The sequence below is a fragment of the Lontra canadensis genome, unplaced genomic scaffold (assembly GCF_010015895.1).
Source record: "Lontra canadensis isolate GAN:19392208 unplaced genomic scaffold, GSC_riverotter_1.0 scaffold15, whole genome shotgun sequence".
Lineage (NCBI taxonomy): Eukaryota > Metazoa > Chordata > Mammalia > Carnivora > Mustelidae > Lontra > Lontra canadensis.
In genome coordinates, this window is record NW_022631009.1 from 17,969,547 (window position 1) to 17,996,390 (window position 26,844).

Here is a 26,844-nt window from a genome sequence, read left to right on the forward strand (position 1 = left end):
GCAAGGTGTGTCCTATAACTCATTCTAGGAGTGACTAGGAATACTTGGTATGTGGAGCTTCAAAAAAAGATTTCAAAAGATGCAAAAGTGTGATATATACCTTTCTAAAGAGTGGATTTACATGTAAGCATTTAAAAAATTGAATCAGTTTTATTATAAGGCTCAGTTATATTACCTTGTTCTATTAAAATACTGTAAAATGTATGTCAGACAAATAGCTTTGTCTTCACTTACAGAAATGAATGTGAGACACAAGGTGATCTTTTCTGACTGATTGTTTAAAATGCTAATTCTCTAAATTTTTTATTATTTAGAAGTCGATGGAGTTCTGGAGTAGGTGGAAGTGGAGGAGGATCCTCTGGTAGGTCATCAGCTGGAGCTCGAGATTCCCGCCGTCAGACCCGGGTCATTCGGACTGGACGGGATCGAGGATCTGGGCTTCTGGGCAGTCAGCCCCAGCCGGTTATTCCTGCGTCCGTCATTCCAGAGGAGCTGATTTCACAGGTAGAGATCTTGTAGAACACTTCACATAAAGCAACAGAATAGGATGAGATTTAACTGAATATCTTGGGCTATCGTCCTGGCTCATAGCCATGGATTGTGAAATACTGCTTTACTGTCATTGTGCCTAGAAAGCTGATTTTGATAAAAGTGTAAGCAAAAGAGAATTAGTATAGCAGTCTTCTTTATTTTTTATTTCAGGCCCAAGTTGTCTTACAAGGCAAATCCAGAAGTGTCATTATTCGGGAGCTTCAACGAACAAATCTTGATGTAAACCTTGCTGTAAATAATTTACTTAGCCGGGATGATGAAGATGGAGATGATGGGGATGATACAGCCAGTGAATCTTATTTGCCTGGAGGTTGGTGGATCACCATCATGGTTTTCTCCTCTCTGAAGGAAGAGACTTTTTTGACTAGGGAATGGAATTTTAAAGTACAGTGGATTTTCTGATGGTTTTTCCCAAAGTGGTAGATATTTCTCATTGGGATGTTTAATTTGATCATAAAATACTTTTAAGGGAAAATGAGAAATGTTTTTGCTCAGTAGACTTGTGTTTGGTTCTAGTAGAGACATGGTTGTATGTGCCTGTCTTTATCACTGGCTGACAGATGACTCTGGGATGTTGTTTTTTGATGCCCTTATTACTGAATATGTAAAAACTCTATTTAGATTTTAACTGCATTCATTATCTTTGTGCTGTTACAAATATATTAGTTTTTTTTTTTCTTATGATTACTTAGTAGTTAGCCCAAGTGGCGATCATGCATTTCATGCTCTTTAAAATCTTTGTCTATAACGTTAACTTTATTTCCTAGGTAGTTATTACCTTTTTTCCTCAGAGTATATCAGTAGTTAGCATCTCATTTTTATCTTATTTAATTTTCAGAGACCATTCAATGGTCTACGGATATTTTCCGTATCTGCTTTATTTATATTTGTTTCTGTTTATAGAGGATCTTATGTCTCTTCTTGATGCTGACATTCATTCTGCCCACCCAAGTGTCATTATTGATGCCGATGCCATGTTTTCTGAGGACATTAGCTATTTTGGTTACCCTTCTTTTCGTCGTTCATCACTTTCCAGGCTAGGCTCATCTCGAGGTAATTTTGCATTATTTCTTTGTGATCATTGGCTGGCTGTACAGAGAGACAGTGGTAGAATTCACTGTGTTTGAACCTCTAATATTACAGTAATTATGTAATAATAAATTACTACTTATTAGTGTTTTGAGTGCTTTGGTATTAAACTAGTTATTTTTGATTTTGAAGAGCCACAGATAGTACTTTACTTTAGAGATGATCTTACCAACATTGTGGAATACTTACCAAGGGTTATGACTTACCTACCTATATTTTTAATTAGGCATATGGATTCTGAACTAAAAGCAGAATTCTACTTTACAGTGACATGCAGCATTCAGAAAACAAGTCTCTTTAGTTTATTTGATTAAAATACAGTGATTATTCTGTTCATTTTAAATCTTGGTTAGCTGGAAGAGTGAAATATGAAAAAATTTAATAGAATGGGATTGGTCAGTAATAAATATGTGAAAATGATTATCTTATTAAAATGTTATTTTCAAAAGTTTGAAATCCTTCAAAGGTATAGTACGTAGTAGAGGTTAGAAGATTTTGAAATCATACAAATCTAAGACTTTCTGTTTGTCTGTTGGTATAGATTTAGCTTGTATTTTAACCTTACTAAGTCAGTATTTTTACTTGCCAGAATGTAAAACTGCTTGATTGAAATAACATACAAGAAGCGGTTATATATTACTTACTGATCATTAGTAAACTACAAAAGATGCCATGTTATATTAAGACCTTGCTGCAAATATCTAGTACTTAAAAGCAAAGTTTAAAAAATAACAAATCTCTGATGATCTTTTAATATATTGAACTTATTATGTAATAGCTTTAAATATTTTTAAATAAATCCACACTTGATTGCCTTAAATATATCAAGTATTGCATTTTCAAATATTCAATATTGAGCTCAAATAACTCCTAAATTTCTCCCTTTTGCTTTTCTGTAGGTCATTCTGTGTAGGCATTATTTTTTATCCGAACCATATGAAATTGCTGGTACTTGACCATATTTGACTTGTACGGATGGCAATTTCATATGGTTCAATTTAATAATACTGTTTCTAGTCCTTATCCAAGTCCTGGAAAGTATATTTTGATTACCTACTTAAAGTAAATAATGTATGAGCAAACAAAAAGAACAAAACCAAAAACAAACCGAAAACAAAGCTGGTTTCAGAGAGTTTGTAGGCTAATTGCAGGGGAAGCAATCTTTGTAAGGAAATCTTTCTGTAAAGATTATTAAAAGAAAAAAAGAAGCTTGTCTGGTTCTCAGAAATGTGTAAATGAGATTGATCATGAAGATCTGCCTCTAAAATTAAACAAGGCCTTGAATTATAAAAATTTTTATAGTTAACGTTAATGGATTTGTATTTTAGCCTTTTCACATTTTTTCCCTGTGTGTGTAGGGTTTTGTTTTTGTTTTTTCGTTTTTTGATAACTGAAGACACTCTAACAAATACTCTTTTTTGGCTTACATATGTAACTAACGTGTTGAAATTCTAATTTATGCATATTTTCTAATAAATAAAGTTATGGTAAGCATTTTTAATGGAAGCCAAAAATTTTGAACTCCATTTTAAAAATCCAGTTTAAAATAAAGTAATTCTGCTCTAAAAACATGTAGTTGGAATTCAAAAAAGTCTGCCTCTACATATAGTGCTTAAAAATACTAGTTTATAATCTTCATACCTTCACTTGAAAGAGTTAATGTTTTGAATGTTGCATGTCAGGCTTACTAGATATACATTTACATTAAATTTTTGTGAGTAGATAAACTGCTGTTAGTTGCATCCTGAAGGGTCTTTACTAGAGAGTGGCTTACTTTTATCCCACTGGTGTGACCCAATTGCATACCAGTTCTCCTTCTTCCCTTAGAGAGAGACTCTGAGCTGTTGCGTGAACGTGAATCCGTTTTACGTTTACGTGAACGAAGGTGGCTTGATGGAGCCTCATTTGATAATGAAAGGGGCTCCACCAGTAAAGAAGGAGAGCCCAACATGGATAAGAAGAATACACCGGTTCAAAGTCCAGTATCTCTAGGAGAAGATTTGCAGTGGTGGCCTGATAAGGTATTTGGAAAAATTCCCACCCTTTCCATTTAAATGGATTCCTGGCAAGCCCCACCCCCTCAAAAAGGTTTCTGTTTTACTTCAGATTTTTGTATTACCATTATTTAAACACACACACAGATGTAAAAACGGTATTTTTGTTTTGTTTTAAAATAGACATAGAACATCTTTATTTGGCACTGTATGAGTCATCTTAGTGAGATATGCTCAGTGATGCTATTATTTAGGTTTTTTGTTTTATTTTTTGTTTTTCCTGCTTGACGAAGTAAATCAGAGAAATCGGGCTTGGAGTTCCAGATAACATATCAGCATTCTGTTTCAGGACTTGTTTTCTGGTGATAATTTTGCCAATAATTGATGGCCCTTTGTAGAAATTTGTTTTGTAAAGTCAGTGAACCCCAGTTACTGTGGGGCAAGTTCATGGTCATTGATACAAGGATGCATGTCAGGGCAAGATTAGGGATCTGTGTTTCTTTGATTAGTTAGCTGTCCTGTTTCATGGCAGTGAATTCCAACAGACCCTTTGCTCTAAATGCCGTGGGAGACAAAGCTGTCTGAACAGGAATGGACTAGGGGAGTTCTGGTCTGCATCCTGAGGAGAAGTACGATGATTGGCTTCTAGAAAGCATCCAGGATTTGATAAGTTGATTTGAATCTTTAAAAATACATTACTGCTGCGTCTGAAGCAGAGTATTTACATCCTGTTAATGCCATGGAGGTTTCATGTCCTAGGTGCTTGGTAACGGCTCCTGTAGGAAGCCATGTTTTCTGTCTCTCTTTTGATGGGCCTTTTTCTTATTTCCAGAGCCAGTGGGTCGGAAATTTTCTTAAGTAGAAGTAAAGTAAAAGAACGTAAGAACTTTGAGGTTAATTTCTAGCAGATACAGAGATTCTGATAGGGATTTCTTTTCTTTCTTTGAAGTTGAATTTGAATTCGGAGTATTAAAGGAAAATATTGTTTAGCTTTCTGAATTTGTTTATCTTTTATAGTAATTGTGAATCTTCATGTAGTTCATTTATTTTCCTCTGTATTCAGCTCATGTGGAAAGCTTGAATGCAAGAAGGAACATGCATTTTAATCAGTCTCTTTGTAAGCAAAAGGTTATTCTGTTTTCTTTGGCAGCTGACAGACTTTCCCTGAATTGGCATTCTCTTGTTTCCATAAAACTAGACATGTCCTAAGTTCTGCTTTCATTCCATATGGTAGAAGGTGATTTAAACCTAGGCCTCTTCCCTGGGATCCCCCCCACCCCTCTGCCTTTTTCCCCCCCTTTTTTCCGTACATTGTTTTGTGTTTCCTATTTCTCTTGCCTGGATCATATTAGGTTGGCTCTCCTCTGTATTGGCAGGAAGTAATAGAGGACTCAAGAATTTTGTTTTAATAATGCCATGACATATATATTAGTCTGGGCTTCTTTATCATGTATTATTATTTTTATTTATTTTTTTTTTTTATTAAAGATTTTATTTATTTATTTGACAGAGAGAGATCACAAGTAGGCAGAGAGGCAGGCAGAGAGAGAGAGAGAGAGAGGAGGAACAGGCTCTGTGCTGAGCAGAGAGCCCAATGTGGGACTCGATCCCAGGACCCTGAGATCATGACCTGAGCCAAAGGCAGAGGCTTAACCCACTGAGCCACCCAGGTGCCCCTATCATGTATTATTTTTGATGAATGAAAGTATTTTAAACAGTACAAGTTTAATCTGCTTTCCCGGCCAGTGTATGCTCTCATAGCTTTAGCCAGGCTTTGTTGGTCTTTACTGATGGGCGTGTTTTTAGTACAGCTTGTTTTCAGAGACAGTTAATAAGTACATCATGAAACACACTAGTGTGTTATTTCCTTCATGTTTAGTTATTGAATGAAGGAGGAATAGGAGTGTGTGAAACAAAGTATATCCTACCTATAGCGTTTTTTCTATAAAATACCTTATTTAAAATATTGTCACTGAAACAGAGGATCATGGGGGGAGAGAGGGAAAAATAAAACAAGATGAAACCAGAGACGGAGACAAACCATAAGAGACTCTTGATTGTAGGAAACAGGTGAGGGTTGCTGGAGGGGAGAGGGGCGGGGTGATGGAGTAACTGGGTGATGGGCATTAAGGAGGGCACATGATGTTACGAGCACTGGGTATTTTATAAGATTGATGAATCACTGAACTCTACCTCTGAAACTAATAATGCATTATATGTTCAATAATTGAATTTAAATAAGAAAAAATGTCACTGGAAAAGATCCACTTTTTATTAGCTTATGATTAGAATTTAGACATCAAAAATAACAGTTTAGGGAAAGTAAATAGCTTAAGCCTAATCAAACTTTTAAGCATTGTCACAGTTATCAGCAAATACCAATCAGTGATAGGAGGGTGACTGCTACCCTCAGAGAATGCAGAGAGCTATTAAAGGGAAAAAGACCTGGCCTGCAGCTAACTTTCAGACAACATGAGGAACTATCTTGAAGGGGCATAAGATCATTACTACGTGCAGAAATAGGTAATATGTGGGACCGTATTGGTCCCCCCGAATTGGAGGTGGTGATCCCTTAGAAGTACAAGGGTTTTGGGGGACAGCTTGGTAGGTGATCCAGGGTCAGGTGGAGAGTGCAGGGAGATAAAGCGTTGTCAGCACACACTACTTAAAAGTAGTGTCTTTCTCTTTTTTCTTTTTTGAGGGGAGTGAGGGAGGTCAAAGAATGCCTCCCAATGTAATTTCAGAAATGACCTAATCCAGTATTTTTAAATTGTAAGTTTGGGTAGTAAGCATAGTATTTTCACTCTGTGTTTTGTAAGGGTTCATGAGAAATTCCATTGGTAAATTAGGTGGATTAGTAACACCTCTGTAGAGAGACAGCACCTTCTTCCAAAATCCTCACCATTTTGTAGGCTAATAAATTAGTTCCTTAAGGAGTGAGTGCTCTCTTTTCATTTCTTTGAAACCTTTTGCAGTATAATCTTGAACTGAAAATATTTTAGGTAACCTTAGATTTAAATATTTCCACGAGTTATTCTTTGAGCTAAATGTCAAAACTAGTATATGTAAGAACATACTTGGGAATGCTTATGACTGGTGGTGGGACTGTAAATTGGTGCAGACACTATGGAAAACAGTAGGGAGGGTCCTCAAAAAATTAAAAATAGAACTACCATATTATCCAGCAGTTCCACTTCTGGGTGTTTATACAAAGAAAATGAAAACACCCCAAAAGATACACGTACCCTTGTGTTCATTGCAGCATTATGTAGAATAGCCAAGATACATGGAAATAACCTTAAATAGCCATCATTGGGTCATGGGTAAATAAGATGTAATACATACATATACTCACACATACACTTGAATATTATTCCTCCATAAAAAAGAAGGAAGTCTTGCCATTTATGACAACATGGATGGTACCTCCAGGGCATTATGCTGGGTGAAATAATTCAGAGAAAGACATACTGTATGGTCACTCATATCTAGAATCATCAAATCAAAACAAAACACCAACCTCATAGATACAGAGAACAGATTGGTGGGTACTGGAAGCAGGGTATCGAAAAGTAAAATGATCCCAGGGTCCTGGGATCGAGCCCTGCATCGGGCTTTCTGCTCAACAGGGAGCCTGCTTCCCCCCTCTCTGCCTGCCTCTCTGCCCACTTGTGATCTCTGTCTGTCAAATAAATAAATAAAATCTTTTAAAAAATTGTTAAAAAAAAAAAGGCATAAAAGTTTTTTCCCTTACTCATTTTTCAGCATCTTAAAAAATACGATGTTGAAAGCTCCATGAAGACAGAGGTGAGGGTCATTCAGTCAGTGTTAATTTAATAACCTTGATTCAATGCGTACTTTCTGTTAGGCCTTTTGCTTAGGTGTTAGGGTAAGAGTTTTGTAGAAAGCAGAACAATGATGTTAATGCTCTGGGGTAAGTACCATTGTAGAATTAGATACAAGAGGCTCTGGGGAACCACAGGAGGCCAGAGCAGTTGCTAAGAGTGTGGACTCTAGAGCCAGACTACTGGAGTGTTCCTATCCAGGCCCTGCCACTTACTAGCTGCGTGGCCCTGGTCAAGCCCTTTAACCTCCCTGGGCCTTTGTTTCTCATCTGTAAGATGGGGATAGTAATGGTTTTTACATTGTAAGATTGTTATAAGACGTAAATGAATCAGTATATGTAAAGTGTAAAGAGGAAGGAGAAGCAGGGTCCTGTTCTACAAACTGAACAGGTAGTTTCTGTAGGTCATAGAAAGGTAGGAGCCCAGTGGGTATTCCAAGTGGGACCATGTGGCAGTTGTATTTTGTGTGCCAGATTCTCTGCTGGTACAGAGTTGGGCTCAAGCTGAAAGAGATACAGACCGTGTCCTTGGTCTCACTGGACTATAAAATGCAAGAGATGAAAACATTTCATTACGATAGTAATATAGCATAATAGGAAATTAATGGGTAGTCTAGTCCATATCTACCTAAGGGAGAAATGGAGGGAAGGCCTTTAAGTCCAAGATCCTGGTCACAGTTGAAGTAGCTAATTTATACTAGTTTTTGAGTCCTTTTACTCAAGAATGTCAACATTCTTAATTAGGCTTCCCTGTCTCTTCATCCATCATTCCTCCCTCCCTTCCCAACACTCTGCTGTCCCTCATTTCTCTCCCTTTTGCTGTTTGCTTTTCATATTTTGTATTTCTGGAAGTAGCTGTGATAATTCAGTTACGTTGGTAAGATGATGCAGTCTTGCCCCACTAGGTGGTTATCTCACATGGTTTCATGTCACTTTTCAGTTGTTTTGAAATGTACTTTTCTCAGACTAGAAATTTAGTTTTATGTTGCTGAATGTCTACGTGCAAAATGTAAGTATATATATATTTATGCCAGCCTAATTCCAACAAGAATCTGAGGTGACTTATAAGGGAAAAAAGATGCAGCTCCAGTCACGAAAGACTTAATCAAGAGAATCCCCAGATAAGAGTGAAGAGACGTGGGAGGGAGAGGAAGGAGTAAAGTTACACAGAAATCCGTGCTGAGTAAATCTGTTGAAGCTGAACATAAAAATAAAAACTTCGCTTTGTGCCCCATAACAGACAGACGCTTTCAGTTGATCCTTTATTTTCAGCAAATTGTGAGAGAAGCGTGTGGTGAGAGTCGTGTGGTGGGTGACAAAGGAAACACCGGGTGGGGCAGGCCGGTGCTGTTAATTTGCAGCCCCGTTCCTTACCGTTGTGGACTCGTTTTCATATGGTCTGAGCGAAGGAAGGAAATTAGATTCACACCGGTCTTTTGAGCTGTAGAGTTGCGCGTGAGTCTCTGTTTCCGTGAGTGGTGGTACGAGCAAATAGCCCCAGGACACTTGGCTCCTTGCTTCAGCTGCTGGAGCAGCCGGTGGATCAAACTTGTTGATCATACTGCTTTACCTGCCTGGTGCCAGAAGGGCAGGTTGAGAGGGGAGAGGTCTTTGTTGTTGTTGTTGTTGTTGTTGTTTTATTGACACTTGGAAGCTTCCAGGTAGTAGTACCTATTAAGAATTAGCTAATATGTCACAGATGCAATTTAATAATGAAATAAGAGCAGAAGCAGAAGGGATCATAAAGAGGGAAAGAAGGCAGGCATAAGGAGACTAGGGAAGGAAAAATGAAGTGTGAGGAAACACAGTTGACCAGATTCCACAGAGTGACCTTTAGTTGTAATTCCATCCACTTCAAGCTAATACATGGTACGTTCCTGTTGGTGCTGGTACTTACTGGGAAAGCTAGTGTTGGCTGGTAGTAGGCAAGTTAAACGAAAAAGAAGAAGGTAAAATCCAGGTTTTCTGGGAGAGGTTTAGGAATAGAAAGAGCAACTTTTTCAAAATTGATGTCACAAAATGTAGATGTGGTCTGTGGTATTCATGCTGCTGGACTATGTGCTTTGCAAGTTTTGGCCTGTAGGTAATTCCTATCTTATTTTTGACAGTTTCTGTCTCCTTTTGGGGAGGGATTTCTAGTTTGATTGATTACCTCAGTTCAATTACTTAGTGTCCGTCAGACAATTGGAAATTTATTGAGTACTTCAACCACTAGTGACTTGATTTTTGTTTAAAAAAAAAAAGAGGGCTACAAACTACTAATCTTTAAGGAAACATGCATATCTACTTTTTCCTGTTGGGTAGAAGCAGGCCCCAACTTGCTTAGAGGCAGCCATTATTACTTCATTAAAATAATAAAAACAATGTTTTCTATGGCATTATGAAATGAGTGAGCTAAAATACTGTTCTTTTGTGTTGTGCTTGATTTTTTTTTTTTTAATTTCTTTACATAACGAATCTAAATAAGGGCAGAAGCAATAGGTGATTATTCCATCATCCTCCTATGATTGGACACACAAATTTTCCACATTGTCCATAATGGATTTTCAGGGCCTTTGGAGTTCAGTTAGCTCATTCAGGACTTAACCTGGGAAACCCTGGCCTATCTTGGGAGGATATTGGTAAGTCACTTTTGAGGGCCCTTGTGCACCATACTCTTGCCGTAGGGATGATTTGTTTAGGATTATACTGCTCTGGCAAGGCCTTTTAACTTGGAGAAGTTGGGAGTTAAAATTCATTTGTTCGTTCAGTTATCCGGGTGTTCCTGCTGTGTGCCATGCGCCAAGCTGACCTGTGGGAGTGTAGGGGTGACTGTGGTGCAGACTTTCCCACAGGGGATTCAGTGGGGAAGACAGACATTCGCATGCAGCATCACGTGTTCACAGTATGTGATCAGTGGTAGACTGATGGTGTGCGGACAGTGCTCGGGGTTCACGGCGGGGAATGACTAATACCACCTGAGGGATTTGGCAGAGACTTCACAGAGGAGATGATATCCGAGCAGCATTTTTAAGGTTAAGTAGGCACTGACCAAGATGCAGAGGCATTCCAAACATATCAGGCATGGGGCCCGGGTCATGAAAGGGCACGGTGTATTTGTGGAACAATGAGAAATTCAGACTTGCTGCATGTAGTAGGGAGTAGGAGAAGAGCAAGATGGAGCAAGACTGCGAGTGCCCCAGGCAACCCGCCACAGGGTTAAGATGTTCTGGAGTCACTAGGAAGCAGACAGAGTCCTTAGAGAAGTGACTTGATGAAATTTGTGGGTTTCTGTTTATTTATTTATTTTTTAGGAGGTGAGCATTGTTGCCACTGTGGGAGAAGGATAGGAATAGGACACAAATCGGGAGTCTCTTCAGAGACTGGTAGAACTGTGGAAAGGAATCGTGAGCATTTCAAGCAAAGTAGTGGCAGCAGGGACCAAGGAAGGGAAGAATCTGAGGAATCCGAGGCAAAGGCAGCTCTGGTTCACTCGTCACTGTGCTGTTGAGAGAGAAGAGGAGGAGGTGACAGAGTGCCCAAGTTTTCACGTCTCTCTTCTGTTACAGGGTGGGTGATGGATGTCATTCATGGAGAGGGCCTGCAAGGGGCGTGCAGCTTTGAAGGATATGATACATTCATTTTATAGACGTTCGGGTGCTTTCAGGCATCCAGGTAGATAACTCCTGCGGGATTAGTGTGGCGGTGAGAGATTTGGCGCCCCAGTGACTGCTGTCCATTAGGCTGAGAGCGGAGCATAATTTGTATAAAGGGACAAGAACAGAATCTGGGGCAGGGAGTGCATGATGGTAGGAGGGAGATGGAGATAGTAGCCATGAAAATAGGAAGAAGACCACTAAGGGGTAGTGACCTGTGAATAAGGGACAGGAGAGGTTCCAGAACAGATGAACAGGGTCAAATGGTTGGAAGAGCTTAAAGAGAAGATGGGTTAATTAAACTCGTGAGGCTGATATGGTATGGTTCTAGCTCTGCGTGAAAGATGGTAATGTGAAGCATATGTCGAGCAATTCACTTTACCATGAGTAGGACTGAAAGAAAGATTAGTTGGGATGGTTGTTGGGGTTATGGGAGAGACTTACAGCTCATGTGTGGAGCTTACCTTTAGATAAGAAAGAAGGATGCTGCTTTTTCCGAGATGAAGGTGGGGAGGAGAGGAGAATGGTGTTTTTTTTTTTAAACAAATCAAGAAGAACAGGCATATTCAGCAAGCTTGTTCTTTTCTGGGTGAGTAGGAGGTAAAGTTGGGGGCCGAGGAACCACAGTTGAATTTGAGCACTTACTCGTGCTGGGCTCTGTGCTTTTGTACCTTATGGATGTTAGCGGTTTTTGGTTTTTTATCCTCTCCTCCTTAGAGTGAAGAAAGAGGGTTCAGGGAAATTATAAAACCTACCCAAAGTCACATGCTTGATAAGTGTTGGATCCCGGTTAGGGGCTCACGGGATCACATTCCGTTATCCTTTAAGCAAAGAAGGCTAAGGAAGTGTGAGGCGGAGATGTTAGGATTTGATTCAGCAAGCAGCCTTGGAGAGAGTCGATGACACTTTTCAGACCCCTGTGGTGAAGGGAAGAGAGGAATTGCTAACTTGTAGAACTTCACATTTGGTCTCCCATCCCTCTGTGGAATGACTTGAAAATAGGGCTGATGTTGTTAAAATGGAAGATTAAAATGCATGTTCTTTCAGTACACTGCTGCGGCATAACCTGTAGTTACATTATAAATTGTGGCTGACTTCATAGGCTTCAGCTTAGCAGTGCGCCCATCTGACCAGATAAGATTGGAGTTTGACAGAAAAGCAGAATGACGACATTGGTTCATCATACTTCAGAGCCAGAATTCCAAAGAGAAGCGGTGTATAGACCAGTAGCAAAAGTATAACCAAAAGTCTCTTACCTGGCAAGTTTTGCTCTGTGATTTCTGGGTAGCGTCACGACTCGGATCGTATTAACATATTAATGTGAAAAAATTATTATTGATACTCATTTATATTTATTGTCTTAGATTTTTAGAATTTATTTGCATTGAACTCCTGGAGTGAAGCTGGTCTGAGTGTTGGGGGTTATTGTTAAGCTGAACTCCATGTGCTTTACCTTAAAACATTAAATGAACTTCTGCCTTTAAATATATATATACATATATATATATATATGAAAAAAAAAAACCCAAAACAAACAAAAAAACAACAATGTAGACCTTTGTTTCAACAGCTTGGAAGAGCCTAGAGGGAAGCAGTCCTCTGTCTTGACACTTGACTCTCCCAGCTGCAGCTTCAGCTTCTTAAGCTTCTTACTGTTGTTTCTTCATTTGGCAATTTATTGAGCGTGCCTACTCGGTGCACTGTTCTCTGAAGTGGGGCTATGGGGGTGGACCAGACAAAGCTTATATTCAAGTGAATAAACTATCAATGAATAATACAGTATGTCAGGTTGGGAAAGGTCATCACCTGAAAAGAAAGTAAAGTAAGGAGACGGAATATGAGAGTGGTGGTTTTGTAGGCAGTGTGGTCAGATGTTTCATTTGAGCAGGCTTGACGAAGGAGAGGGGTTGGGTCACTTAAGAAACAAGGCAAGAGAATACCATGGACTTGGCAGGTCCTGCGGGCGTGGTCCAGGAGCCGAAAGGAGGCGCATGAGCCCGGAGTACAGGGAGCAAGTTCAGGGAGCAGCCAGGGCTGGGGTCTTGCAGGCTGTGCTGAAGACTTGGCATAGGTGTGATTTACATGTTCACAGAATGAATCCAGGTTTGATGAAGTGATTAAAGCCATTATTAGGTTTGGCGATTGTTATATTTATCCTCTTGTACTATTTTTCACTTTATAGGATGGAACAAAATTTATCTGTATTGGGGCTCTATATTCTGAGCTTTTGGCTGTCAGCGGTAAAGGAGAACTTTATCAGTGGAAGTGGAGTGAATCTGAGCCTTACAGAAATGCACAGGTATGTTATCATATTAAAGCTGCATTGAATAGCGCTACATATTGACACACAAAATGGTAATCCTGTTTCTTATACTTTTAAAGAATCCTTCACTACATCATCCACGAGCAACATTTTTGGGGCTAACCAATGAAAAAATAGTCCTGCTGTCTGCAAATAGCATAAGAGCGACTGTAGCTACAGAAAATAACAAGGTACAGAACACTGGGCATTGCTTGAGAAACATTTCACGCTTAAATTCTTGGTTTTCTTCCTCTCCCTGCCCCATCTCCATCTTTTCATTTTCTGTCTTTCTAACTAGATCCACAAACACAAAGCATCTCAAACCTAAGAGAGTAATCTAATGTATAATCTTTTTGTTCCTGGTTTATCCCTATATTATATTATCCCTTTGGCGGGGAGCTTTGTTCTTTAAGGGAAGGAGACAACATTCAAGATAGGGCTGACAAAAGAGGAGCTACTGAAAAGCCGAAGAGATGGACTGGGAAAGTATGGGGTATTATACCTCGGGTTATCAGTTTGGCTTTTGAGTACTAAATTCTTTTGAAAATTGTTGAAGCAAATGTTTAGTTTTGATTAATTTCTTAGAGATGGCTTCAAACATTCATTTCAATAACTGCTGCTTTGATTTATGTGTATGAAGAAAATATTTTAGGCTCTAGTCTTAATTAAGAATCTTTTCTGAATTACTTATTTTTCTGGCATTTAACAGAGCATTTTAGAATTCCAGTCCATAGAGTATGTCTGCCTTTTCCTAGTTTTGACCACATCCTTTTCAGCAGATTACTTGTATTTTATTTGTTTAAGCCCTTATTATTTTACTCTTTAGGTTGCTACGTGGGTGGATGAAACTTTAAGTTCTGTGGCTTCTAAATTAGAGCACACTGCACAGACTTACTCAGAACTTCAGGGTGAACGGATCGTGTCTTTACATTGCTGTGCCCTTTACACCTGCGCCCAGCTAGAAAACAATTTATATTGGTGGTGAGTATCATAGGGAGAGGGAATCCCTTATCAGTGAATGCTTTTAGGTGCATAGATAGGTGCTTTGAGTAGTGGAAGGTTGGTCAAAGGATGATGCTTCTTGGGGAGGGAAATTTCACTATGGAGCAAAGTAATATTAAAAAAAACCCTTAAAACGTTTTACAAGTAACGCATACTTTAGTGACTATCATTATGGAATTTTACTAAAGTATAAAGTAAAAACGAACATCACCTACTGTCCTACAACCTAAAGATAACTACTGTTAGAATTCAGGAGTATTTAATCTTATTTTCCTGTACGTAAATATGTACTTTGCTTTTACATAATTGGAAGCATAGCCTTTAGGGTATTTTTTTCATGCTTTTTTTTCATTCAACAGTATTGCTTAAAATACAGTTTTAAAGGCTATTGAAGTATTTCATTGGATGAATATTCTATGGCTTCCTTAATTATTCTTTTACTGTTAGGGATTTTAAATGTGTTTTCTGTTGTGTTTTAAGGAGTTAGTAGTAAATTTGCATTGGCAGAAATATTATATAGGGGAATCTACTAATGAGATATAGTTGTTTGGAAGAAAATTTTGGGTGATGAATTTTCTGTAAATTTTAATCCCTGAAGGCTTAATAAAAAGGATCCAGTTATGTGTTAAACCTATGATCAAGGTATTAAGAATAAGTTGTACATGCTAATACTATTCTGAAGCAAAAATACTGTAATATATGTAATTTCAAATTTATTTAATAGGCTTCTTTGCTGCTTGTTTGACCAATTTATACTTTTTCTTTTCAGGGGAGTAGTACCTTTTAGTCAAAGGAAAAAAATGTTAGAGAAAGCTAGAGCAAAAAATAAAAAGCCCAAATCTAGTGCTGGTATTTCTTCAATGCCGAACATTACTGTTGGTACCCAGGTAAGTGATTAGAATGAAACGTGTCTTAAGGGACGTTGTTTCTCTTCAAAATCACTTTCTTCCCCTGTAAGCAGTTTTACAAATGAATGTCAAAGTACCAGATTCCAGTAGCATGTATGTGCTCTTTATTCAGTAGCTGATTAACAGAGATTTCTGCCCCAGTGTCAGTAGGTTTCCTAATGAGGCAGGGTTCCCAGATTTGCCTGATTTTAAGAACCACTGGGATCTCCTTACCTGAAACGTTCCTTCAGTTTGTTGGAGGGTATGGCCTGAACATCAGCAGGCAGTAAACAGCCTGGCAGTTTGAACGATACTGCTCTCGGGGATGTTGTCAGCATAAGGCAGGAGGCGTTGTCAGCGTAAGGCAGGAGGCTTCGTTAGGTCTCTGTTTCTACCAGTTTCTATTGTTTGAGTCTGAGATGGTCTTACGTGCCTGTCTTATAGATAGGTAATTTTTCCAGTACCTCTGTGGACCAGAGTGTGCTCCGAGGACTTCTGCTGGCTTCTCCATTCTTTCAGGGAATCTGCAGAGTCCTGTCTCCTCTGTTTACGTATCTGTGTGAAGCTGAATTGTCTTCATACACTTGAGTCTTAAGTGCTACAGAATGTCTTCTGTTAAATCAGATATTAAGAGATTTGCAGAAATGTAAATAATGCCACTTTCCTTGCTATTCTTTTTGAGAATGTAGTTGTAGTTCATAAAATTGTTTCTATTAACTTGGGGTTTATTACTGTTAAATATTTATAAGTTTCTCAGTTTTAATAATACATTAAGTACCAACTAGATAGGACCCAAATAAACAAAAGATTTTTGAGTCCTCAGTAATATTTAATAGGGAGAAAGGGTTCTGAGACCAAAAGAGTTTGAGAACTGTTGTTATACTTCTCATTCATTAGATTCTCTAGTAGTTTTATCTCCAGGATAAAACTTGATACATATATTGTATATACATTTGTATATACATATACATATATGTATCTATACACATATTGTAGCAAATGCTGAAATAAATGTTTTAAAGCTTTAAAATCCCTATCACTTAGACAATTTTTTATTTCTTTTACGCAGGGTGGTGCTAATTTTGTCATCTTGCACTTCCCTTCAATTGTTTTTTTCTCATCACAAGGTGGTATTACTTATAATCCCTATGTCTTAAAAAATCGTCACCATTTTAGCTGTTACTTTTCAGCAAAGCCCAGCTTAAATGTACCCATTTTTGTTTATGTCTCTTTTTTTGTTGGGGGTGGGTTCATATTTGTGGCTGTCTTGTTCTGACTTTCTTGGCCTCCCAGCTAGGAAGTTTTCAGTGATTATCCACTATTTTGAAATTATTGTTCAGCCTTCATTATTTATGTCAGTTGCTTTGGACAGATTTATCTCTTTAAGGAGCTCCCCTTTTCCTGTTTAGTCCATGTTCTGATTTCTGATGTTCTCAAAGTTCCTTGTTCACTGGACTCACATAATAGCAGGATATCCTAGCATTTGCCTTATTAGCTTGTAGGAAGACGTTACTATAGACAAGGAGGGTAGAAAAAATAATTTTAAAGATGTACTGAAAAAAAGTTTTAAAATAGCATCGCACTAAATTGCTGAGAGGTAGTGGTGTATTAAATATTTTGGTGGTAGAGCTAAGATTTTGTTTTAAAGCTTTGGAAAACTAGAGATTAAAGACAGTCACAGCCACAGAACAGGGAGGGCACTGATCATTTAGAGTGTCCATAACTGAGAGGTATGTATGTAGCAGTGGTTCCTTGGGATGTCTTGTTATATGTGGGACCCTGAATACAAACCTTCTTGTCTTGAAGGTGCATTTATTTTTTTATAGGAGGACATTAATAAACAACATATCTTCTAATATGTCTTAATCACATTTCTCTTTAAAATATAGGCTTTTTTAGAAAAAGATTTTGTTTATGTGACAGAGTGAGCATGAGCACACGCAGAGGGAGCAGCAGAGGGAGAGGGAGAGGTAGACTTCCCATTGAGCAGGGAGTACTATCCCAGGACCCTGGGATCATAACCTGAGCCAAAGGCAGAGGCTTAACTGACTGAGCCACCCAGGCGCCCCCCAAATACAGACTTTCTGATTAAAGATTTTTATTTATTTATTTGAGAGAGTGAGAGACAGAGAGCACGTGAACATGAGTGGGGAGGAGGGGCAGAGGGAGAGGGAGAAGCAGGCTCCCCGCTGAGGAGCGGGAGCCTGATATGGGGCTCGATCCCAATACCCTGGGATCATGACCTGAGCCAAGGCAGACACTTAGCCAGTTGAGCCACGCAGCTCCCCTGTTTCACCTTCTTCTGTGTCACTTATGGTTAATTAAAAAAAACCACCAAACACATGATCTTCATACATGCCAGTGTCAAGTACAACATAATCATTAGTTACTGGATGACTGAACAGAATGTCAGTAAGACTGAGCTGTTGGAGAAACGAGAGATTTCCTGGAATGATGTTTATCTCTCATTTGGAACTATTGTTGGTGCATGTGACAGGGCCACCCTGCAGGTATTGGTTTTGGAGTGTGACCTGAAGGTGCTCCTCGGAGGTGAGAAGTTTTAGGTTATTCAGTCCTGAACTCAGTTAACTTCTAACACTGATAACAAATTGTTTTTTTAATGTAAGAAAAAAACCCATAATATCCAGTGAAACTTCTGGTTTGTAGAAAACTATAGTCTTCTGGGGGAAAGAAATACCCATAGAGATGAATTTAAGAGATCCTGAATACTGTAGAGCATCACAAATTAGGAAAGAAATTTCAAATTATAAGAAGACAACAAAAAGTGTAATTGTTTTGTTCACATTTTTTTTTTAATGCCAGCCTTTAAAAAAGGTTTCTTCTCTATTTCTCTTCTATTTCCTTATAGCAGAATGGTCAGGATATTTGTTGCATGAAATTAATTTGTTGCATAAGGTGTTATTTTCTTAGCAAATGTGCTGGAATTATTATTGCTCCTTAATTTTGGGAACAAATTCTCCCCCCCCCAAGATTTTATTTTTTTGTCAGAGAGAGAGCACAAGCAGGGGGAGCGGCAGGCAGAGGAGAAGCAGGCTCCCTGCTGAGCAGGGAGTGGGATGTGGGACTCCCTGAGCAGAAGGCAGACACTTAGCCAACTGAGCCACCCAGTTGTCCCTGGGAACAAATTCTTGATAGAGACCTTTTTTGTTTTGGGGTTTTTGTGTTTTTTGTTTTGTTTTGTTTTGATAGAGATCTTTAAGACAATGCTTTATCAGCATTATTGTTGGTGTTAAGACTGTTTTTGGAAAACCTAGGAAATAATACTTTTATATATTGTATTTTTATACATTGGAAGCAATTCTTATAGTTTTAAAATTATGTCATTTTGATGGTGATTCTTTTGTTTGCTAGGTATGCTTAAGAAATAATCCTCTTTATCATGCTGGAGCAGTTGCTTTTTCAATTAGTGCGGGCATTCCTAAAGTTGGTGTCTTAATGGAGTCAGTTTGGAATATGAATGATAGCTGCAGATTCCAACTTCGATCTCCTGAGAGCTTGAAAAGCATGGACAAAGCTAGCAAAACTACTGAAGCTAAGTAAGTACTCTAACTAATCATTGTTTTATACCAGTTTCTAGTTTGTTCTATATGTGAGGGAGCTAGTCAAGACTGACTTACAGGTGCACAGTGCTCGCGTGGTGTGTCTCATGAGGATGCCTAAGAGTTTTGAAAGGAGTTGGTCAAGTTTACTGTTTGTAGCTTGGTTAATATTTGTATATTATAGTTCTTGGTGTTCAGCTGGAGTGACCATGTAGAGATCTCTTCTGGTGTCTTTGTTTTTTCATTAGAGTGTGTCCTTTGCCGTGGGGTTGTGGCAGTAATAATGTGTTCAGCCTTACCTGTATCAAGCCAACTTTGCCCTTCTCTCTCCCTGTGTAATCATCTTAATTTCTACCTAATGTCTCATCTGTGTCTTCATCCTTGGAAGGGTTTTACAAGTTAATCTGCTGGGGAGGGAAATTCTATAAAGGATTTGTAAATTTTTGGGTTGGAGGGATATGCAAACAGAAATACCACGTAATTGTGTGGAACCCACACACAGAATCTTATTGTTGGGGAGCTAGATACATAGATCTTAGTTAACTCTTGTACTTTTGGGAGTATCTACTGGTCTCTAAAAATACTGGTATATAATGTAATTTGGTTGTTTATTATATGAACTTAAAAAATGTTAATGAAGTCTATAACCTTTATTCTTAATCTTATAAAAATATGTGACTTACAGAAACATGGATGACTAATGTTACCATATTTCAGAAATAACATTTTAAATATTTGTATGTATATTCTTTTTAAAAAATGTATACAGGTGTTGAAAAGAGATAATGGGGATTGACTATACATAGAGATTTTTAAAGTACTGAAATTTTTTCATTTGCTCAAATGAATGTAATGAATGTAAACTTGCTGTCTTTATTGCTACTATTTTAATGTTAAAAATGAAAATTGAAGTTCAGAAAACACAGGGATTACTGTTAAATAAGTTAAAATAAAGCTGTTATAACTTATGCCAAATTAAGGCTTCTTGCTTTGTTGTAGTGCGCTCTAAATCTCTCTCCCTCTCTCCGCTTTCTCCCTAATTATAGTGATTTTTATCCTAAAAATAAAAGTAACAAAACACATTTTCATTATTTATGAAACTTTGTAAAGAATGGTTGAAATATTTTTGACATGCCACAAATGATTTTAAATTAGAATATGCTATTGAGATTATGTAATTTATGAAGTTTTTCATGTCTTCCTTGAAATTTGCCATCTTTATTAATAAATTTAGTAAAAGAGCTTAGTGAAATTAAATGTTAAGAACATAGTCATTTTCATGTGAACACACTCTTCTTTGCTAAGTCATTGATGCATTCACTTTAAAGGCATGCTAGTGATTAGTCAGTGTCAGCTTGTTTCCACCGTCAAAAATTTGCAAAGCAGCCGTGAACGAGTGTTCGCGTGTGCTTGTACGGAGTGCTTTGCCAAGATGCTGGTAAAAATAATACTGGTTTTCTGTGGACTTTTTCTAAACTCAGGTGACATTCCTGGTGGAGGTGATAAGAGATGAGGGGGTTAAGATGATGGCCCTGATTATAAAATATACCAGAATGATCTATATATAACAAATTTCTTAGTATAGGTGACTATTTTCTGACTAAAAAATTGACTTCTGCCTTTTAATGAATGAAAGTATTTATGTTTTTACTCTCTGTAGAGTATCATATAGTTGTTGCTTGTAGTTGTCCTCTTAGGTAGAGTTAATGGAATAACTCAGTGCAAAGGGATAGTTTATAGTTTATTAATTCTGTGATTTCTCATTTCGGTTGTAACGGATGATTGTTCATCACCAGATGGTTCAAGAATAAATTTTTGTAAGCCATTGTGAGTAGAGTTCCTTCTTTGAACTCTAAGGAATTAATGATCTAGTTGGCGTTTTACTTATTTTCCTTTACCATTTTCTCAGTTAAATTGCTATGTCCAAGTCAGGGTTCAGTGAAGTGTGAAACGTGTTTGCTCAAGAGGCTTAGGCTAAATTGAGTGTAGTTTTTGTTGTTATTCCTAGATAAGGCTTATCTGAATCATTGTTCCATGTTGTTGATAGCTTTATGTGGTGTATTTTTCTTTCCTTTTGAAACATTACTAAGAATTTGAAGTATGCACTGTGTACCTTCAGTATCTTGAGTCCTAGAAATAGACCACTTTGTACAAGATTTTAATATTCCATTCCCTTACAAGAATAAGCTTGAGTTTTAAAAATCATCTGACAAGTCCCTGATGCTTCATTTCCCTAATGAGAAGAATCTTATTTCTAATCTCAGGCCTGAAAGTAAGCAGGAACCAGTGAAAACTGAAATGGGTCCCCCACCATCTCCGGCATCCACGTGCAGTGATGCGTCCTCCATTGCCAGTAGCGCATCAATGCCATATAGTAAGTTTTATGTGCGGCGTGTGCTTGCTGGTCCAAATCAGGTCCCAGGCAGACAGCTGTGTTCACTCAGTCTGTGATTTGAGGCAACTCTATAAATACCATTTTTCATATCTTATCATATCAATTATATTTCTGCCAGTTTGATTGTGTGTGTGTGTGTGTGTGTGTGCGCGCAGCTTTGTTGAAATAAAAAAAAATGGCATTTACACTATTAATTTCTGTTGTTTTTGAGAGTTACGGTGTTTTTTAATTTGTAAAGTGCTTTACCGTAAGAGTAGGAAGTAATGCCACTAATTAGAATATCTGCCCACCTTTGCTGAGACTGTTTCTGTTGTAAATTGGTTATGGCTCGGTCACCATTCTTGCTCAGACTTTGTAGAATTTATGAACCTAGACTATTGCACCTTGGATTTAAAGGGTATTTTGAAAGGTCCTCAAAATAGATTTATTTTATAATGTATTTACTTTGTACCTGACGAAACTGAAAGTTAGACTTCAGTAGTTACATGATGGTTTTAAGAATAGCCTAACAATCTTGGTCAGATAACTCTAATTTTAAGGGTTCAAAATAAGTTTTTTTATTTCTTCTTTGTGGTGTTTGCAGTAGTGTTAATATCATTAGACATTGACGGATGAGGTTATTTTTCACTCTGAAGTCATTTGAATTGGAAGTCGGTCATAAAACATCATAAAGCAGTATTTCACAGAATTGTTACTTAGATAGCTCAGTTATGTGTCCCTTTACAGATGATCTTTTGTCATATATTTAGATGAAATCTATAAAGTCTCTTTTACATTTTCTTTTTGGTACTTACCATTTTGTTGTTGTCTAAGAACGACGACGGTCCACCCCTGCCCCGAAAGAGGAGGAAAAGGTGAACGAAGAGCAGTGGTCTCTTCGGGAAGTCGTTTTTGTGGAAGATGTTAAGAATGTTCCTGTTGGCAAGGTGTGTTCAAAATACGTTAAGACTTATTTACTGCCAGAATTAGAACAGTATTGGTTATCCAAGAACTTATGGTTGGTGAGTGTTCACCCCTGTCCTCAAAGCTGCTCCGTTTATCACTTTCAGTGAGCCCTTAGCCTGCTGTGGGTATCTTCTCTGTCCCTGAAGATGAATAGATGACTCTGAGTCCTCTTCTTCCACATTTATGGTGATATGTTGCTTTCTTCAAAAAAAAAAGTGTTATTTTGGAATAAATTCAGATTTGCCAAAAAGTTGCAAAGAGATTATATATATATGTATGTATTTTAAGATTGTATTACTTTTTGATACACTCCATTCTTTGGAACTGTTAGTTCTGAAGGAGAGATCATCTTCCATAACATTTAAAAACTCCCTTAACATTTAAAACTCTTTATTGTCTTCAAGTCACCTTCTAGTTTCTTTGCCCTTCTTTCTGGAGAGGGTCTCGCTTTCTAAGAAAACAAGTGGGTAGAGTCCATCAGCTGGAATGCCATTGATTTCATGTTTCCCTCCACACATATTGGAAAACGAAATGGATCTGTAGCTGCAGGATACCTGCAGAGTAAAGGTTTTCCTGATCGCTCATGTGTTTCTGAAGTTTGGTGGTCTTCCATTTGTACTCAAGGGGAAGAGGAGGTATGCCATCCCCTATAGTTTATAGAGGCTGTTTTCACACCATCTTCCATGTGATTCTCAAAGCAGAACTGTCGTTTGTGGGCAGGTGTTTCCTCTGAGAAGATTACATGGGCTCAAAATCGGAAACCAAGTAGCTGAGATGGGACTCAAATATTTTGGTCGCAAGTCCTGTGTTTGTCTTTCTGTACCCAGCTCACTCTCTATCTGTGTTTCCCAGAATGGTAGCCACTAAGTATATATGTGGCCAGTTAAGTTTATTAAACTTAAATAACATAAAACCTCAGCTCTTTAGTCCCATTAGCTCCATTTTCGGTGTTCAGGAGCCACTTCTGGCTAATACCTGCCACCTCAGGCAGTGCAGATACAGCACGTTACGATCTTCACAGAAGTGCTTTCACACAGCAGGGCTCTTAACTAGTAAAGAGGGAGGATGGGAGAATATCAAGGGTTATACTTCATTTTTGTAGCTGATGGCTAAACATCTCCTGGCTGTAAGCGCTGGCCGTGTGGGTTAGTTGCTCTCTGGTAAGCCTCGAATACAGATGTCAGCAACAAAGCTTTGGTGAGTCTGTTGAGGTTCATTTTCTTTTCCAGGTTCAGGTTAGTTTTATAACTTGGTGATCAGTAAAGAAATAGAAGAAATTAAATGCCTTTGATGTTAAGTAAGTTCAGTGGATCTCATTTGCATATTGATTTCATAGAAGTTGGTTAATACCAGTATATTGGGCTGTGCTTCCAGGTGCTAAAAGTGGATGGTGCCTATGTGGCCGTAAAGTTCCCAGGAACGTCCAGTAATACAAACTGTCAGAGCAGCTCTGGCTCGGATGCTGACCCGTCCTCTCTCCTTCAGGACTGTAGGCTACTGAGAATTGATGAACTGCAGGTAGGTGTAGAAGGATCCCTCAGCGGGTGGGTGTGGGGCCTGATGGCTTGAGTGCGCTCCGGAGGTTGAGCGCAAGTTTCCTTTTGTGTCATGTAGGTTGTCAAAACTGGTGGAACACCGAAAGTTCCTGACTGTTTCCAAAGGACTCCTAAAAAGCTTTGTATACCTGAAAAAACGGAAATATTAGCAGTGAATGTGGATTCCAAAGGTAAAGCTTTTTGTAACTTTTTCAGCTGGCATACTTTATATTCCTTTAATACTTGCGTAGTAAATGGGTGGAGGATAAAGTGATGTGAGGTGTTAGGGCAGTTTTTGTCCCTCGTGTGTAATGTTACATAGCGAACTGAATCTACGTTTCAGATATTACCAGAGATGTTAAGATTCGGTGGGCACTTACTAGAGATTACTAAAGATGTATAACATTCTTTTTTACATTTGTGTTTTCTAAAGGTGTGCATGCTGTTTTGAAGACTGGAAATTGGGTACGGTACTGTATCTTTGATCTTGCTACAGGAAAAGCAGAACAAGAGAATAATTTCCCTACAAGCAGCATTGCTTTCCTTGGTCAGAATGAGAGGAATGTAGCCATTTTCACTGCTGGACAGGTAAGAGAGGCTTATTTTTGCTTTTGAAATTTGGTAGGACAACATTGACATTTTTGTAGAGCCTAGGGTTGGGCTGTAATTTGCTTGTTATTAAACTGTTGAAGAATTTAGAATATCAAGCACGATTAATACTGGGTTTCTTATCTGGCCGCTATAAACTGATCTTATTTGAAAATAAATATACCTGTTGTAAAAATCAAAGATGCATTTTTGATTGGGAGCCAAATTTTATTATTTCCCCTCTTTTATAGGAGTCTCCTATTATTCTTCGAGATGGAAATGGTACTATCTACCCAATGGCCAAAGATTGCATGGGAGGAATAAGGGATCCTGATTGGCTTGATCTTCCACCTATTAGTAGTCTTGGAATGGGTGTACATTCTTTAATAAATCTTCCTGCCAACTCAACGATCAAAAAGAAAGCTGCTATTATCATCATGGCTGTAGAGGTAACTTGAATACTGAAACTATGTAGAGTTTTAATTCACAAGATGCTGCTAGAATCTAGGGAAAACAGTCCTGAATAGATGATTTGTTAACCCTCTCTATAGGTGGTAGTAGTCTATTAGGATGAGAGATGAGTAGACCAATGATGACAGTGTAAGTGCTTAAGGCATGCACAGTGTTGCAGGAGCACAAAGGGGAGGGATACAAATCAGACTGACTGGAGAGAAGGCTTCTCTGAACACAGGTTTGAATAGTCAGATAGGAGTTTCCTAGACAACAGCTGAGGGTGGGAAGTGTTACCCCTAGTGCTTAAGGCATGCACAGTGTTGCAGGAGCACAAAGGGGAGGGATACAAATCAGACTGACTGGAGAGAAGGCTTCTCTGAGGAGTTGATGCCTGAACACAGGTTTGAATAGTCAGATAGGAGTTTCCTAGACAACAGCTGAGGGTGGGAAGTGTTACCCCTAGCACCAAGAACAGCCTTTATGAATCTCAGTATGTTGGGAGACTGTGTACATTCTGTTGATAAAACCAGAAGGTAGGGCTCATATGGGTCAGTGAGTAACAAGTGCAAAGTCTGGAGAAAGGCGCTAGGGTGCCTTGTGTGCCAAACTAAGGGGCGTATGAGCTTTCCCCTGAAAGCTAGGAGGAGAAGGATTTTAAACTGGCTTTTTAAAAGAAGTGTAGGAAAAAAATAATAAAAGAAGTTTAGAGACCAGATAAAAAGGCGCATGAAGTTATCCAGGTTAGAACAAAGTAAGCTCAAACCCTTGGAAATGAGGAAGAGGGGATGGATTCAAGAGATCTTAAGGAAGTAGAAGCTCTGAAGCTTTGGTGCTGGTTATCAGTAAATGATAGGAAGGAGTTCAAAGCTTCTGATTTCAGTGTGGTTGGTGGGGAGAGGGAAAAATAGGAGGAGGAACAAATGGGATGAGGGAAGAGGCTGAGTTTAGTTTTGAACATGTTATAGATGAGGTGTTTGTTAGATGAAGAGACAGTACCACCAGAACCTACTGGAGCAATCTGAACAGAGTTTGACCTGATTTACTTATATTTTCAAAGGATCACCGTTGAGCTGCTGAGAATACTGGGGTACAGTTTAGAAGTAGGGAGGCCTGTGAGGGGGCTGTTCAGATGGTCCAGGTGAGAGGGAATGGTGTCTTGGCCCGAGAGGTAGAGTTATGCGGGAGAAGGGATTTGATTCCACGTATACTAGATACGGTTGATGGTAGAGCCAACAAGATTTACGTATGGCTCAATACAGGTGTCAAACAGAGGAAGCAAGAGGGCCAAAGAAAGGAGGAATGAAGTTGGCATTTATAGAGGTGGAGACTAGGGATTGAGCAGGTTCAGGAGGGAGAGGTGGACAGCAGGAGTTTGGTTTCAGACATGCAGAGTTTAAGGTGCCTATCAGATATCCAAGGGGAGCCGATGAATAGAAAGTTAGATCTGTTAAGCCTGAAGATCCAGAGCAGGATGGACTTAGGAGCTGACAGTGCATCTGTGATGGTAGAGGAATTACACTGAATGAGGTTATCAAGGTCATGGAGAAGAAAGGAGGCCTAGGGACTGAGCCATGAGAATAGTATCAGCATTTAAATGTCCAGGGAGATAAAGAGGAACCTGCATATGAGACTGAGAAGGAGCAGTGTCCACAGGGGTTGGAGGGAAACTAGAATGAGTGTTGTCTTGGAAGCCGGGTGACGAGTATGTGTCAAGCAGGACGCAGTGATCAACCATGTCGGGTGATGCTGTTGGCCGGGCAAGGCAAGCGCTGAACGTGCTTGGGGATTTGGCTCCCATCTGGGTCATTCTTGACAGCGGGGATGAAAGCCTGATTAAGAGTTAGAACTTGGTATGGGGGCTTTCACCTCCATTAGGTTGGAGGTGAAAGCAAACTACTTAGAATTGCATCTAGAATAGTCTGAATCCAGGTACTCCTGAGAGCTGCCAGTAAGCTCGTTGTCTGGAGACAAGTGCTCATACTGGTCTAGTTTTGATTGTAAGGTGTTAGACTAGAGGTTCCAAACGGATAGGGCTGTGGTTAAGGAGGTGGCTATGGCCTGAA

General features: G+C 38.8%; 1 protein-coding gene across 6 annotated transcripts in view; it reads left to right on the plus strand.

Annotated features, from left to right (window-relative positions):
- UBR5 (ubiquitin protein ligase E3 component n-recognin 5) overlaps positions 1-26,844 on the plus strand; it is a 137,882-nt gene that overhangs the window by 57,579 nt on the left and 53,459 nt on the right. For 4 of the 6 annotated variants that reach the window (XM_032858564.1, XM_032858561.1, XM_032858559.1 and 1 more), the window contains exons 6-20: positions 315-504; positions 703-862; positions 1,456-1,605; positions 3,451-3,662; positions 13,297-13,413; positions 13,497-13,607; positions 14,243-14,397; positions 15,188-15,305; positions 18,678-18,862; positions 21,130-21,239; positions 22,074-22,186; positions 23,580-23,723; positions 23,820-23,931; positions 24,174-24,328; positions 24,580-24,777. In XM_032858564.1, the coding sequence (XP_032714455.1) occupies positions 315-504; positions 703-862; positions 1,456-1,605; positions 3,451-3,662; positions 13,297-13,413; positions 13,497-13,607; positions 14,243-14,397; positions 15,188-15,305; positions 18,678-18,862; positions 21,130-21,239; positions 22,074-22,186; positions 23,580-23,723; positions 23,820-23,931; positions 24,174-24,328; positions 24,580-24,777 (2,230 nt within the window). The remainder of the gene's footprint in view (positions 1-314; positions 505-702; positions 863-1,455; positions 1,606-3,450; positions 3,663-13,296; positions 13,414-13,496; positions 13,608-14,242; positions 14,398-15,187; positions 15,306-18,677; positions 18,863-21,129; positions 21,240-22,073; positions 22,187-23,579; positions 23,724-23,819; positions 23,932-24,173; positions 24,329-24,579; positions 24,778-26,844) is intronic. The other 2 variants (XM_032858562.1, XM_032858563.1) reach the window with 1 other exon arrangement.